The sequence below is a fragment of the Dendronephthya gigantea genome, unplaced genomic scaffold (assembly GCF_004324835.1).
Source record: "Dendronephthya gigantea isolate DGI-Jeju-01 unplaced genomic scaffold, DenGig_1.0 000092F, whole genome shotgun sequence".
NCBI lineage: Eukaryota > Metazoa > Cnidaria > Anthozoa > Malacalcyonacea > Nephtheidae > Dendronephthya > Dendronephthya gigantea.
The window spans coordinates 150,645-167,791 of NW_021163102.1; the positions used below are offsets into that span (position 1 = coordinate 150,645).

General features: G+C 35.3%; 2 protein-coding genes across 2 annotated transcripts; both read right to left on the bottom strand.

Annotated features, from left to right (window-relative positions):
• Positions 1–6,747: 6,747 nt before the first annotated feature.
• LOC114533485 lies at positions 6,748–10,968 on the bottom strand. The gene is made up of 8 exons (XM_028555014.1): positions 10,467–10,968; positions 10,108–10,183; positions 9,417–9,751; positions 8,565–8,803; positions 7,956–8,091; positions 7,698–7,839; positions 7,304–7,338; positions 6,748–7,222 (listed from the first exon to the last, which is right to left on the bottom strand). The coding sequence occupies exons 1-8, from the start codon at positions 10,753–10,755 to the stop codon at positions 6,870–6,872; spliced, it is 1,605 nt and encodes a 534-aa protein (XP_028410815.1). The 5' UTR covers positions 10,756–10,968; the 3' UTR covers positions 6,748–6,869.
• Positions 10,969–11,486: 518 nt separating this feature from the next.
• Positions 11,487–16,407, bottom strand: LOC114533460. Its single transcript, XM_028554977.1, has 7 exons — positions 16,029–16,407; positions 14,393–14,794; positions 13,966–14,201; positions 13,589–13,721; positions 13,164–13,371; positions 12,988–13,025; positions 11,487–12,603 (listed from the first exon to the last, which is right to left on the bottom strand). The coding sequence occupies exons 1-7, from the start codon at positions 16,288–16,290 to the stop codon at positions 12,224–12,226; spliced, it is 1,659 nt and encodes a 552-aa protein (XP_028410778.1). The 5' UTR covers positions 16,291–16,407; the 3' UTR covers positions 11,487–12,223.
• Positions 16,408–17,147: the final 740 nt, after the last annotated feature.

Genomic DNA, 17,147 nt, shown 5'->3' on the forward strand with positions numbered 1-17,147 from the left:
CCTATAATGTGCATAAATTAGGACTTTAATCAAGATTTCAATAAACATTTCAAAGTATAATAGTTAGTTACTTTACCTGTATAGTTTTATCAAACGGGCGATTTTCGATGGAAATATTTCCCAGTATATTCGCTGTGAGCTGCCAGGCTTCATGATTCCCATATACATTATATTCCATACCTTGCAATGTACATGTTCCTCGGGCAGTAAATGAGAATCGTGGGTGCAAATGCTTAACGTATAGGATTTTTATCCAGTCAAAGTTTGAGAATGAGGTGCAACCTATATGAGTTTAACAACAAATTGTTATATCATTAGATATTGTGCAGATTAGAACATTACGCAACTTTTTTTTAAAATTATTTTAACTGAATATGATAATTATCTGCTTTATCTCCTGTTAAATCTAAAGTGGTAAGCCACGTCATTAGTAATTCCTCAGTATGAGTTCATTCAAATCATTCACTCAGTATAATATGGTATAACTACGTTTTACATTAGTTATCAATAAACTATTAATAAAATCCTCGGCGATGTATTCAATTAACTCACTCGACTGGAGCACGAATCTGCGATTCTCCTCACATTGTCCTGTATGTGACCATTCATTATAGGAAAATATTTCGGAGTCCAAGCAACTCTGCTTTTTAAAACTCCACATCAATAAGTTTCCAGTAATTTGATACGGAATATGTGTGGAGAATGTATCGACTGAGCTGCGATAAATTGTCGTAGCTGATAAACCGTAAGGGTCGTAAGTCTGCCATGTAGATTGAAAAAGCCATTGAATTCCCAGAACAACAAAGAATAGTCCACAAATCTTAACAACCTGCTTCCATTGTATCATACTTTGGTTATTATATGCCATTAGTCCAGGAACATGCTCCAAGTTTATCTTCGATATTTCAAACAAAGTCCTCAACGTCGAAAAAAATGCTCATATGAAAGTTACAATAATTATTTTCAATCGTTTAATTCTGAACACCCCTTGCATATTAATTATTAGAACAAAGCCTCCCTTTCAAGTATCGACTGTCGTGCCATTTGCATGAACATTTGTATAGCGATAACTACGGAGGTTGTGAACTTTTGGGAAATGAAAGACGTTGAAAGAGAACTTTGTCATTATGAAGATTATTCTCCCACCTTTATTGGTACACTTAATCAATCTTATCTATATACATCACGCAATAGAAATATATCTGTATGATATTTCATATATTCCAGGTCATAGCCCTCGTTTTCTGGGAAAAGTTAACATGCGTTTACTTTATAGTCAGAACTACGCGCGTATACAATATAGTTTAGTTGTTTTTTTGTGAAACATAAAAGTAAACAGTGGTTTTGTTGCCATGGTAGTTAGCTAGTTGGCGTATAAAATTTTGCGAATCCAAAGCAGAAGTAATCTTTTTAGAATCAATCAGGAATCCATGCAAAGATCACGAATAATGAGAGAGTCTAACTATAGATATCATTCAGTGAAAACGGAAAATATAAATTAACGGAGAGTAAACGTATTCCGAGTTTGAATAATTATGTATATATTGAGTATTGCTGAGTCTTAATTTTGAAGTGTTATTATATCAATGTTTCAATATACATTCTGTATGATTAGTTATACGACGGATTATATGAGTGAGTATAGAAATCTTACATTGTTTTGGATAAATATTTGTCTCAGTGTCTATACTTTAGTATAAAAATGGTCTCCTGCATGTCTATTTACATTTACATCTACACAGCAAAAAATCTATTTTATAAATGTATATACATTTAGTACGAAATAAAAGTATTAAAAAATAAAAGTATACATTTAGTTTGGTTTTTCTAAAACGCTGTAAAAAGGTTCTTGTGGATCTTCTGCAACTCTGTCATAGATGTTTTCGCGTGAAGCGTCTTTCTCTAATGAGTGATTCAGATATCCCAAGTTATCATTACCCTTCTCAGTTGATTCTGGAGCTAGGGCCAAGTCGTTGTTTTCGTAAACGTTTGTAGATGGAATTTGTGGATGTTGGCTGCGCTGATATGTGGCCAACGTGGCTTTCACTTCCATCCCGCAATCGTGGATCGCCACAGGCGGCATAGCCGTCCTCATCGTCGAACTCGTAATAGCTCGCAGCGCTTTGGCGTAACACGTTTGTGTTTTCGTAAGCAGCATCGTGAGTCGGCGTTGTATATATCAGACTTTCGGGCGTGTCGTAGGATTGAGAGGAGTCTTGAGGTGCTTTCGTAGGATCTGCCTGGTCTGGTGAAATGTTTTTTGGCGCTTAGAAGTAAAAGCAAATAACTTTGAAACGTGGTTTTTGGCCAATGAAATGTCCAGGCACTTATTAATTATTGTAGGAATTTATTAATTATTCCGTAATTTTTGGTGTTCCATAATGCATTCAAAGCATTTAAGAAGCTGGGCGGTTGTATAAGAAAGCTGGATAGCGCTATTCATCGGATAGTGATTTTTTCAACCGTTCTAAAAACGCTTGAAAAGCAATATAATTTCAGCTTTGAAGCGACAAATTATTAGAGGTTCCCTAATTTAGAAATACTGAGATTTAATCAAAGTTATACCCACTGACAACGGGCGATTTTAAAGCGATTGAAAGAACCACTATCCGGTGGATAGCGCTATCCAGCCTTCGTACAAAGCCCACGCAATGCACGAGAAATTAAGTTGAGAGAACATGACGTAACTTTACACTAAACCCAGAAACAATACTTACTGTTGTGAAAATCCTTTTTAATGCTCGCGGATGATGATCTTTATAAAAAGAAGCCACAATTGAAGTTATATAGATAGATAGATATAAGTTTTATAACGGCTACAACTACAACAACAAGTGCACGAAACATTTCCAGTTTACCTTAACCGACTTCGAAGCATAAAGATCCCAAATAACACGACTATCAAGACAAATGCAAATAGAGTTGGCACCAGGATGGGTACCAGGCTACTCGAGTCGCCTTTCTTACTCTCACGGTTATCGCTTTCTGGATCTGATATTGATGGGGTGACTGTGGTCGATAAAATGGTCTTCGGGGCCATCGAGGATATTTTTGTATTGAAACCTGTCTGTGGTGCCATTATTATTTCTGGCGCTTGTTGGGTTGATATTTTTGTTGATGGTGTAGGTGAAAATGTTGTGACGTTAGGTGGCACTAAATTTGTGGTGATCTGCATGCACATAAAAATATTTAGTTTTAAAATAAATTCACGTAGCAAAGGTTTTATAAGGTTGTTTCTGAAAGCCCACAAGTAAGGCCGCGGTTTTTCATAATAACGGCAATTTTCGTGCGAAGCGACTTTTTATTCAAATCTCTCGACCGCAACCATCCTAAACAAATTGCTCAAATACAAGAGAATAAATTCGCTTCGCGTGAAAAATATCGTTAAGTGAATAAAACCGGCTTAAAACAAAAACTACCCTTTTAGGTACAATTAATTGTTGTTAAACAATTTAATAAACGATTATATGGATGGCCGGTAGACAGCAGAGACAGTGCAAACAAGACAACAAATAAGAATTCATACATCCAAGCCAAATAACAAATAGAATACTTACGTTTGTTTTTCCCTCAATTTTAAGTAGTAAACATTTTTCAATTTTTGGAAATCTTGGAAAACCATTCGAGAATCGACATTCAATTTGTAATTTTAGTAACATTCCAGGATACATTGACAGAAGTTCACTAGTATTTTTGATCTTAAAGAGAAAGTAAATAATGTAATGAACATTTGAAAGCAAAATCGAGAATAATCAATATTTTGATCGATTTAAAACTTGTCATATAGCCTATACTGTGTCGTTTTTGCTTGAACTATAGTGTTCTGCATGATCACAAATAATCGTACCGAGTGGTATGCATGCATGCTTTATATATACCTGCAGTTTTAAAATATTTTGCTGTTTTACAATAATACTTCCAGGATTGCTGCCCGTAGTCATCCAGTTTTCATAATCACCACTGATTGTGTAATTCGTACTTTTCCGATGACATCGATATCCATCAGTGGATGTGATCAAAGAAAATGTCAGAAATGAATCGTGTCGATGCACAATTTGTATCTCAGTGTGCTTGGGAGAGCCGGTCGAAACCGCTTCACAACCTTAAAATGAAAGATTGTTTGCATTATACAATATATAATCTGAATATAGTAAGCTTATATAATTTATAATTGGTTGGTCTTATATCGTATTCACAATATTTCAGACTTCATTATGCTAGCATCATGATTGTTTTGTCAATTATTTCAAAGGTACATTGTATGTTTAAACAGTATACATGTTTTATTGCATGTTATTTCATTTCTTATACCTTATGTGCGATTTAGAATGCTGTACTATATATAGTCTCATCTGACCCCTGTGCATGTTTTGCTGCATGTCTCGTCGTATCCTATAAAAGGCTATCATCTCAAGGCTATACCTAGCTCATTATTGCGATATTTAATTGACTTATAAAAATGTCTCTTGTATATTGACTCTTGTATATTTTTGAAAAATGTTTCATATATGTTAGTGGCTTGTATATTCGTCTTTAGTTCGCCACTCTTTCAAACGATCACATGCAGTATATCGTCAGAAGACAATCGCCCACAGTATAAGTGTATGCATGCAGTATAGATTGACAGCATATCTAGAAGTAGCCCTATTAGTATTTTGGCCGTCGCAGATATAGTTACTGATATTATATGCCTTAGCTAAGTCAACTTATCACATTGATTTGAAAATTACCTGATTTGGACAAAAATTTTATGTTACTTGTACATTCTCCTTTTATATGACCGTGTTTGTCGTAGCCATACGTAAACGTTTCCGAATTTTCACAGCTACAATAACCGTCATCACCACACGGTGTATTCTTAGGAACCTTGTGAAAGATACTGCGCGAAAACCTGTCCATGTCACCGCGATAAATGTGATACATCGAAGAAGTAAATTCAAACGTCATTTGAAATATGAGGAAGAAAAAAACCTTGCAAAGTTTCGCCATTGTATTAAACTTGGTTCGTATACCTTTTGTTTCGGCCCTCCTGAATTGTGTTAAAGGTATTGAAGGAGATTCCGAAGTTGAAGGGAAGTTCAGAACTATACCACCACTAGTGAATCGGGAAGATCTCAAAATGATTTTAAAATGAAAGGCATCAATTCAAAGACTACTTATGTTTCCTTTTCCGTTGGCCTTAGCTACCAACTAAATCAATCTAGAACAAAGAATGTTTTTTTTGCTCGCTGAATAAAGGAAAACAAAATACTTTTATCTTTTGAAAGATTATCCGCAATGTCGTATAGAAATTGGCTGAACAATTAATTCCGTGCTTCAGGTTTTTTAATCTGAATATATAGTGACATATTTTTAGACGAATGTCCGTCCGATCGACAACCGCACGGGTGTTGGTCCAAGGACATTCATCCTGGGAAAATTTTGAAACTTGAACTCTCGGACACGCGATTTGCCGTTTCTTTTTTATGGAATTATCACAGCAAAGATTGTCTGCAAGCATGCTTAATACAATTTGCCCAACGTTACTACCAATTCTGCCCACATAATCCGGATGGAAACTCATCCTCCCTCCGTCTCGTAAGTCTATATACCCTGTTTGTAGTTGTCAGGATGGTGAATGCGATTTTTTTTCTTATATATAATTGTTTAAATATTTTTCGCTCAAGGCTACGTCGCCTCGCGGTGCCAAATTTTTGGCAATTCCGGAACAACAATAACTCTGCATGCGTGTTTTTGTAGTGCGTCAGGATGAAAGATAACTCCAAGTGATATTATGAACATTAATGACAATAGATTTCTCTTCGTTGACATTGCCACCCCTTTATAGTTATAGCTTAGTGCTTTCTTTTTTTATTTATAAAAGATAATATATATCCTCTATATTTACTTCGTCAGAACAAAGACGGTTTTGGTGGTACTTGTGGTAGCTCATTAGCAGGAAATTTAGTCTAGAGGTAATTCCTTAATTACAATTCAATTAGAAATATTGAATGACGATAATAACAATGCATAACAAGTTTCTTAGCTTTCGCCTACTATTTTGATGCACAACTTTTTTAACCATTGTAATATGATCTCAATTCCACTTATTGTCTTTATATTGGATTTAGTTTAAAAGTGATTTTTGTTTAATCTGAGCACGTATGCTTTTAGTCTAGCTGGATCTCCCAGAGAATGGTCCTGTTTTGGAGCCGGAATATTTTGTGCATGTGATCGGGCGTCAAACTGAATTTCTTACTTTCTAAACTATGGGTATAAACTATGAGAAGACGAAAATATAACTTCGTACGAAACTTACAAAACATAGCATAAAAGTAGTTAATATTTTGAAATATTGCATGGTTTTAGAATTACGTTTATTGCCATGCATTATATTATTGAATTTCCTTATTATTTGTATGGTTAACTCCCAGCAAATTTAGAAAAAAGCGCTTTAAATATATATAAATAATATACTGGGAGATGCTTTCTGTACCAATAACATCTAGAATTAATCGTCTATATAGTATACTATATATACTATAATTATAGTAATAGTGAAAACCGCACACCCTCCATATATAGTAGTGCATTTTGAACAAATGATCATACACACGACTTTGTTGCTTAGGTAGATTGTATAAACATAAAAACATTATACAATATATTTGACACCATGCTGCCAACATGCGCGGTGTCTTAGAAAAACAGTACAGATAGAATGCTTTGTAGCTATAGTTGCTAAGGAAAACAAGTTTTGAGACAATATTAAGTGAACTGAAAATGAACAATTCACGGTTGAATATATGTATTGTTCCAGGTCTGCCCACCTTTTAATGATGTCAATAGAATCACAGGGCAGTTTCAATTAGGTTAAGATATATGCAGGTTTAGATCTTTTTTTCAAGAACGTGATACACAGGTGATGACTGGTTCGTATTGTTTAGTTCTGCTCCACTTTGGGCCGCTTTCTTCTCCTCTTCATCTTCTCGCGCGATTTTCTGCTGACCGATTCTCGTGTGGTCATCGGGTAGAGCATAATCATTTGTTAAGTTTGGCTGCAGTTGCTCGTCGGGTTCATGATCAGAATTAGCATACGAATACACATGCTCAGCATCAGTTGTCTCGTACAGTTCACAATCATTTTGGGCTGAATGTTTATAATTGTCGCTGGAGTTGTAGATCGGGTTGTTTGAAATACCAGACTTTTGTCCGGGAGATGTGTTTCTTGTTACATCTGTGGCTATTAGAATTAAAAAGAAGAGCTAAAATATTTTATACTATGCGTTATAACCGGAAAATTATATATGCAAAATCGTGTTACCAGGTTTTTGTATGTTTCTGCATAAGGTGACCAATCTAATAAAAAAGTAAAAATGATGTATATAATAAAGAAGTGGTAATAATTACCCATCAACAATGTACCTTTTAGATAATTGTTTTATCTAAACTTAATATAGACGTTTTGAGTCGTGTGGCAATAATAATTGTTATTTTAATACTAACAATTGTGCATATAACAATTGGGCATAACAATTGTATATGCATAAATATTGAAAGATCGACCCTGCTTCTACGTCCAAGCTTGCAGCAGCCTTTTATAATTTCAGAAAAAAATTAGTAAAATATACCATTGTTTTAATATCTCTTGAAAACCATCATTACAATAAATCTATTGTTGGCATTACTTGCTGTATTATCATGCAGGTAGTGTTTACCTGTTTTTGTTTCTGTATCCAAGGTACACGACCAGTCCAATAACAACAAAAAGAGTAATTACCAAGATAGATACGATTATAACATTAGTGCGAGATTTGTTTTCCTCACGATGATCATTCTTTCCGTCTTGTTTTTCAAAGCCTTAAAAATAAGTCAAAACAAGCAGTTTATATAAATTGAATTTTCAGCTGTAGGCTAAATAAATAATCATAAGCGGGTCAAGTGTTTCATTTTTATACACATGCATGTATACGTACCAGTAAAAAGTCCTGTGTATTTAATCAAGACACAGTAGACTCTTGTTTCATTTTCTTTATCTCCACCAACTTTGCATTGAAACTGTACTTTAACAATTATTCCTTTCCAACTTTCTGGTGTTTGCAGTAAATCCCACTTTAAAAGAAAGTAAATCTCTACAACAATTGAGTGAGTGCATGTGAATATATATATCAGTAACGGACATCACATGCAGCAGCAATGTATCGTTTTAAAGTATTTCCTGTTAATCAGTATTATTTACTTTAGTTCAGTAAAATGTTAGAAAACGTCTTCTCTGCCGCTGTAACAAAAATGGGTTTTTTCTTGAAAAATATTGTATACACGTTTGATCATGCAACTGCGAACATAATTATAAGTAATTAGTTTGTTTTGGTGTACCTACAAACTATAATCCGAAGTACGCATAGCCTCTTAGTAAGTACGCGTTTGTCCAATCTGTAGGAACTTAATTTCTTTTCTCGAAGTGGACAGACTAAGCTAGATAACAACAATGTTGTCAACTGTGTTTATATAAAGATACGTACGGCAACTACAGTAATCTCGCTTTTAAATAAACCCAATGTATATATATATATATAGCTATATACCTTAAATGACGTTTTGGTTTTGCTCGTTTCTATTTTGAAAGGTTCATTTTCCACCAGCAATGATTTCCATTGATCTTTGTGTAAGTACTGTCCTTCATTTGGCAGAAGAGAACACTCAGCAGCATCGGAAATATCTATTTCTTTCCCCCCATGCAAACATTCTGCTTTCCGTTCACAATTCCGTGTTGTATTTAAAATAAGCATGGATGAACCATCATGGAAGATTTCACATCCAACAGCTGCTCAAAAATAATTGAAAAATGAATACTTCTTCAAAATATTTCTTCAAATATTATTTGCGTGTTCATGATTTTTCGCAAGTTGTGGCAAGTACCACCCCCCCCCCCTTATATCATGGTAATTTAGGAGACGAATGCTTGGAAATGCTTTTAAAAATTTTTCAGCCTTAACGTATGTTGCTAGGTTTTTCCCGGTAAAAAGGAAGCATGTTTACCGGTCCTGAGATTGCTTAAATAGTCCACAGAGAACTAATAAAGACGTTACATACAGGGTGTGTCAAAAAACTTTTGAAATCAGTATTTATGAAATATTAAGTTGCATAATTTACTACTAAAAGTTAATTCATCCCAAAAAATGCGTCAAACACAAACCAATAGTGTTAGAAACCTGCATAAACAATTAACGAAGGTTATATATAGTGATAGCTTGCATGCTGTAATTATTGGCCGTAATGGCCGATCGAACAGAACTGATGACAAAAAGCCGTTGTAATCCCCCTTTAAACGACATCTATTTTAGTCACATGCATATAATGGAAATCGGTTTCATGTGTTATTTGGGGTGGGGGGCTGATCGGCTTGCGGTTATACCTCGTTGTTATTTATAACTTACCTATTGAACATATTGTTCGGTTTAAACCATACCGTTTCCATTTAAGAATTCCAGCTCTCTCTGCGCGGCTAAGTACATAATAAAACTTATATCTTTCGGGGTATTCATAGTGCAAGTACCCCCGCGATTTTTGTTGCCAAAGAAAATACGGATAATTTTTCCTGCAAGTCCATATTTGCCTTTTCTTTTGTACGTCGCATTGCGTAAGTATGAGGTAGTTGGCGATTTGGCCGACGCTGATACATTCAAGCCTTTCTAAATTCAAAAGTTGTCCATTTTTTGTCCAAAACCAGCGTCTCCCAGCATTATTTTCGCACTTGGTTGCTATGACATATCTGTAACAATTATACACTGAAATTAAAGTATACACGCACTTTCTGAAAATTGCTTGAAGGTAAATAAATGTTCAGATCACAATAACTTGAAGAAAAGGCAGACCAGAAAGCAAACTCAAAAGAAGCGAGGTAAATAAAGCCTTAAGGTGCCTTTCAGGTCATGCATGATGTTGAAAAACATGGAAACGTTGGAATGTTTATGAATTTATGATATTTCTGTAATTTTCCATAGCGAACGGCGATATATGATAATTATTAGTTTGTATGTATACAGACATGGAATACCTTTTTGTTACTTTTTTTATGGTATTGTATGAGGAAATTTCATGCATGCAAATTATATGAACTTTACGAACCTGATTTTAGATGGTCTATAATGATACAAACATAATTTATTCGTGGTGTCTTGCACAAGGAAGGATGAATTATATGCTGTAGATTGAGAAATGTATAGTAATTACAATAGTAGGTCTAAGTTGATATAGCACAACTGCACGATCTGGAAACAATAGTAGTTGGAAAATAAAATTCATTATAAAAAATTCATACAAAGCTTATATAGTTGATTATTTACAATTTAGTTGAGTATACAATTCACAACTAACTTACAGTAGGTTAATGGCGCGAACTATATATATATATATGCACCTGCAAGCACAGGGTTTTACGAAGCATTATATTATACTAATGCACCTGCATTGCATGAGCTACTTACATGTAACGTAAACCAAGTATTCGTTTGGTACACACTCCCCATAAGTGCCTCTTGATTGTACAAAAGAGTGACATGTCTTTTCACATTTACAATATGTGCAATTCCTGTCAAAGCAAACAGCCTTGGTGGAATTACAGCTAACATTGGCAGCAGGATTCGTAAAAATATCGTTTTCCCCTCTTATTATACTTATATTTTGACCTTCAGCTTGATAGAATATTGATATTACCGACATTGTGAACAAAATAATCATTTTTGAGAGTGAATTAAAGAGCCACTTCGTCTTCATTGCTTTTAACTTGTTATGTATACTTGATCAATTCCCAGTTCCGCTTGCGATATATATGTGATATCATGCGGTGTATATTTGTTATTTTGCTACGCAATTTGTCACCAACAAGCGGAAGTCAAATTTTTTGTAGTCCTATAACTCCTATTCTTTATAAAACAATTCAGACCAACCCCGAATCGCTAGCAAATGGACAGAGATGAATTACCATGGCCGGGCATATAAACTCGCAGTGCCGTCACTGGTGTGAAATTGCTGTCCGAATGACCGAATTGCTTCGTCTTATGCCCGACGTAATATAGTGATTGTTTTTACGCTCAGTTGAACATGTATGCATGAATATATGAATATACAAGCCCCAAATTAAGCTATTTAAGACGAAAGTTCATTAATTTGAGTCTTTATAACAGTGGCTAAAATGTATGGAAAAGCGTGGCCAATAGTTTTTATAACTCAAGCTTTGTGATCGATTGCATTATTTGCGCAGGAAATTAGAAGCAAGAGAAGCACCCTGCGTTTGAACAGACCCGAGATGGTCTAAAACGCACTAAAAACGCACCATAGAGATTGGGCGATTTTTTTCGGATAGCGAATATGTCCATATATCTATTGCATACCCAGGCAGATCAGAGTTAAGACACTGAGATTCGTTATTCCGTGAATTTTCAATATTATATTGCATAAAACTTAATTTAAATATTTACAAGCATTCTATTAAATAACGTAAAATTATAACTGTGTTTGCATCCTATATATAAAACGCGAAACGTTTTTTAATTGGAATAAAAGCTATCGTTTTTTGGAATGAAGTTCAAGTGCAATGTTGAGCGCCAATCATTTGCCCAAGCCATACAAGGTTATCCTCAAGAATACTCACATGCATGCATAGAAAATGCAGCTTGATGATATCATGATAATTTTATGCAACCTTGTCCACCTTGTCCATGACGATGTACATTGTTTGTATATTCGTGTTCAAGAAAGACGATATATCAACCCCCCTCTCCATGCATTTAATCTTCTAACGTTGGCCCTGACGATTAGCTTTGTGAAGTGAAATAATCATGTATTGTGTGATTGAAGAAAATGTTAATTATATGTTATCAAAATATTCCTAGCGTCCACAAATGTTTAAAAACGCAGAGTTTGTCAAAGAAGCGAACACTATACCGAATTTATCTGTTGTTGGCGTTGGACTGGCCTTAGCATTCCATCATGAGCTCCATGCAGAGTGTTTCTCTAATGAAATCACTTTGAATTAAGGAATAGCACCAAGTTGAACCCATTACGAACATTTTTACGGTCAGCCTTTTAAGAGGCACTCTGCATGGGTCACTCATGATGCCCTGAATCCATTCAAATTGTAACAATGAATGAATTCGGTGTAGTGTACGCTTTTTTGAGTGTTTAAAAAATACCCTGTATATTGTAAAATGAACGTCAGCTATATAATCAAAGCTAAAAACATTTACGGTCCTTCAAGAACGTGATACTTATGTGGTGGAGGTTTTGTAGATCGAACTGTATCTTTCGTTTCCTTCATTTCTTCTTCGCCATCGCCAATACGTTTTTCATCGTTACTCTCTGTCACAGCTTCCATTTGTATTTCATCAAGTTCTGTCTTTTGCGGTACATTTTGGTTGATTGGACCATCGACGACGGCGTAGTCATATGTTAAATTTTGCAGTGGCGGATCAGCTGTTTTGTTTTCAACGTCGACATATTGATAAAGATGGTCAGGGGTTGGCTCGTATAAATCACATTCTCTTTGAGCCATCTGGTTGTTGTTTGCTGGATATAGCGGGTTCAGAGCATCTGCGTCCTCTTCTGTAGGTGTGGGTTCTGCGGCTGAAAATAAACAATGCTCGGCTAGAAGTATTTCGAAGAAAAGTTTGAAACCTTAGGCTATATAGTTTTCGACGAAGAGGCTCTTTTCCACTCATCGAAAAATCCACTCGCGAGCTCGCTGCGAGTGCTTGCATCTAATTAAAATAAATTGTCAAGCATTGTGATTGGACGAAATTACTCGCAGTTAGCTTGCGAGTTGGTTTATTGCGATGAGTGGATGACGAGAGCCTTTACGTGAAGCATATGTACATTTTTCAAGTTAAATTCGATTTTCTTTGCAATCATGGAAATGCATTCTCCATTTATGAACACATACACTGGTGTTATTTACTGAGGCATGGACACAAACAGTAACGATGTTTTTAAAAAAGATGGTATAATTACCATTGCCTTCTGTTTTTTCTCTCGCTGGACGAACGCACCTAAAAAATAAAATCACTCCACACGCTTAACGTCGATTACACACGCAAAATATATCTTTTCATTTGCCATACAATCAATACCTTTCCTGACTTAGCATGCAGGTATCGACATACAAAAAGGCTCTTAAAAGTATTCACCTGTGTCTGTATCTGTAGACGACGAACATGATGATACCAGCGAGGATCAGGACTACCAAAACGCAGACAATTATAATTATAGTTTGACCATTGGTTTTGTCTTCTGTCGTTGCGTTGTATTCCTTGTCATTATCTGGATCAGACTTGTCACTATTTTCATTACCCTCATTACTGTTGTCACCATTATCTTCGACTTCATCATAGAAACCTGTTTTAAATTGATGTTTATATCAGTTCCAAGACTGTTGAAAAGCAACCACTTTGTCTTACGTCTGTTACCTTTTACCATTAAAAGCAGATTTCTTTATTCAGCATCAAATCACAGCAATTATTAACAACGGCCTGACTTATCTTGAAATAAGTTTAGATTCTTGATTATTTTTTCTAATCATAACCACGTAAACTTGAAAATTATCCATTCTTACCGGTGAATGTTCCCGTGTATTTTATCACGATGCAATGTTCAATTGTCCCTGCATTTGTTGAAGTATTTTCACAAGTAAATGTTACTTTGACCATCAATCCTTCTAAATATTGTGGAGTTTTCTTCAAATTCCACTGCAAGATAGACAAAGAGTAAATTTAGAAAATCATAATTAAAATGGTAATTAAATACCTTCACGCTCACTTTTTGCAACCCATATATTATTATTGCTATAAATAAATTGCTCCGCGTGCACATATTATAGTTTTCAAAACTGATTGATATTTCGCTCAAGTTTGTTTAAAAAACCGACAAAGCTCTTTTCACCTACTCCTTATGATATTGTAGGATACAGTATAATAAATTATATAATATTACCTTTAGGTGTACTTTATCCTCAGTTGAAGTTATTCGTAAACTACTGTTCTTTATTTCCAACGATTGCCATGTTTCATTGTGTAAATATTGAGTTCTGTTTGGCAAGAAAAAGCATTTCATTTCCTCCAAACTAACTGTCTTCGTTCCGATGCATTCTGACTCTTTCTCCTCGCATTTTGTTTTGTTAAGGATGACGAGTGATGAACCGTCTACAAACGTGTCACATCTTGTAACACCTGAAAACACATAGCATGAGTCATGGTAAGTTGGAACTATATTAAAATTTTTGAACGTGCACGTGATGTGTACCTAACACCTTATGTATAGTGAGTTACTGAGTTTACAGTTTATCACAGCTATATAGCAGACATTTCGACACATATAGAGCATAGATTCAATCCAAATGAAACGTTCCGCTGGGAATTACCTTGTGAACATACATCATTTTGAGAACCGAAGCGCTTCAATTCGGTCTTTTGAGTCTGATTTTTCCCCATCAAAGTAAAATATCCATAGTAGATGTATCGGCCTGTCATTGACTGCATGTCGTATTTTTTTTCACCCACACACTTCCATAGTTGCTTCTGATTACCTCGGTCACATCTCTTCATTATAAGGTGATAATTTTTTTCCTTACTGTAAAAATCATCTGTCGCACATTCTAAGGTAGCCCAGTTTAACAATTGCCCATGGCTGGTCCAGATCCAACGATAATTTGAATTATTGTTATTACAAATATCATTTCGGACAAACGTGTAATATTTGTATGGACGTTGGTAAATACATTTGCTATGAAGATTGCTTACGATGAGAAATGAAGATTTATATGCTGTAAAATAAAGAAAAAATATCGTCTCTTGCTTCATGTCGACACAAAAATTTAAAAACATTCGCTATTCCTCGGACTTTTTTACTAGTTTATTCCAAAGGTATTTCGTCTAGCAGTGTACAACAAGCAATTTGGAAACGATTGACAGGTAGCGCAATCCAGTTTTTTACAACCGATCTCAGGTCTTCTACTATGATTGGCTGACAATGGGAAATTGACAGGTTTATTTAGGGCCTTTTTAAAACCTGTCCACCTTAGCTGTTAACTGACGAAATCTGACACAAACTCACAAAGATAAAAGTTATTATTTTACGAGTAGTTTTCGTCGTACAAAAAATTCTCGCGACATTATGCATGCAAACCATTTTAGGGGCTGTTTACATGAGCCCGGTTACCCGAGATTCAACAAAGCGTGACGGGACTTTGAGGTATTGAAAAAAGTCTTTATGACACCAAACAAGCACATGCTATTGTTGTGGTGATTATACGACTGCCAGGATCATGTCATCTGCTCATTTAAATACCTCAAAATAATTTCATGCCTCGTTGAATCTAGCTTCAATATAATATGTATTGACTTGTCAACATTTTTATGTTTTTATCCTTGTCCTTGATACTAAAGCTTCAACGCGCAATTCCCGTTATTAATAAATAAAGGAAATAGCAAGTAGCAAACCATATTATATATATTGACTCGGCTTAAGTCTGTAGCTGATCGAGGGATGTCTATATATAATGATAATATGTATCTGTCGATGCATGCAGATGAAAAATATATATTCTAGACATTATAATTGCAACCACTATATATAATAACGGTAATATAAGGGTAATTGGAGTATCAAAGTTGGGCAATATGAACCTCATCATGTGGTGCTGGTGCATGCTTATAACTTGAATGGTTAACCGTTTCGAAAACTTTGTATATTAGTTGTGTACTAGTCTATCGAAATGCATGTATGGTTTCAGTTTGTACGCTGGTCCAGCAGAAAGCACGAAATGAAGCTAAGGTATCAAAATATTTTATTTCCTGTTAATAAATACGTTTACAATTCATTGAACGGATATACGAGAGAAAATCAAAAACAACATGGCTTCGTCCGTTTAGACTATGGACCTGGCTATGGTTAAATATTTCAACCGTATTTATTTCATATTAACTTTCAAATTCACCATTAATTGTTGTAACTCACTTAATGCCGAGAAATTAATAGCTCAGTAAAGACAGTATTACCTGTTGCATAGGCTACATGTTCGTTTGACACGCACTCCCCATATTGTCCCCTCATCTGTATATATGTCTGATTCATCATGCATTGACAATAATTGCAGTTTTCGTCGAAACACACAGCACTCGTCTCGTTACAACGAGCAACGTTTGTAAATCTGTCGCGTTCTGCCCGAAATATTTTCACGTTCTTGCCTTGAGTTAGAAATAATGCCGATGTCGACAGAGTAAAACACCACATTACTGTTGACAACAATGAAACCTGCATGTTGAGATCGCAATTACAGTAAACTGATCGATCCGATGATAGACACTCAAAGTTTCGTAAAGGCAGTTTGCTGTTGTCGCTACAGTCACATATGACATGTTTATACACAGTTGCATCCCACGCTTTCTTAAAAAGCGGAAGTTCTAACAAAGCGTGGCGAGTCCTGATAATTATTACGTTCACCTTGTATGATGTTGCAATTTTTCGCACAATTTTAAGTTCCGTGGGGGGAAGTGTCATCGGCGTCATAAACACTGCACTGTTGCCTTTGGCTGAACGGTGAAAAGAACCTGATCATCAATTTATGTTGGTAAAAGTTTTCACAGAAAGTTTCACACAATCACATCTAAACAAGTAGTTTCTTAACTGATTTTAAAATTTTTGTCACGATTTTGTAATTTTTTACTATATTATATATACACATGCAGTGACATGCAGCATAAATACTAATTTCCTGAGATGAACGACGCGTTAAATAAGTTATAATAAATTTTGCATAAGCACAATTATATACAGAATCAGGATGCATGATTATACACTATACCATTAGCATCGTGTTACCTCACAGTCGTGTCACGCGCTTCCTTTCTAGGTAAGGGTGGATTTCTACTTTCAGAGAAATAGTTCGCTAGCGAACTATTTCCCTCCAAGTGGAAATCCAGCTTAACTGTGATCATGTAAACAAATTAAACCTGCGGCGGTGCAGCCTTCCCACTCTAATAAAGCGTCATTCATATAATGCTTTTCAAATTTGTGAGATTTGATAAAATGGAAAGAGTTTTGCTTCAAACCAAAAATAAGAGGACAGAAGAGCTCGTGTTGTGGTTAACGCTAACATAAAACTCCAGTGCATGCCA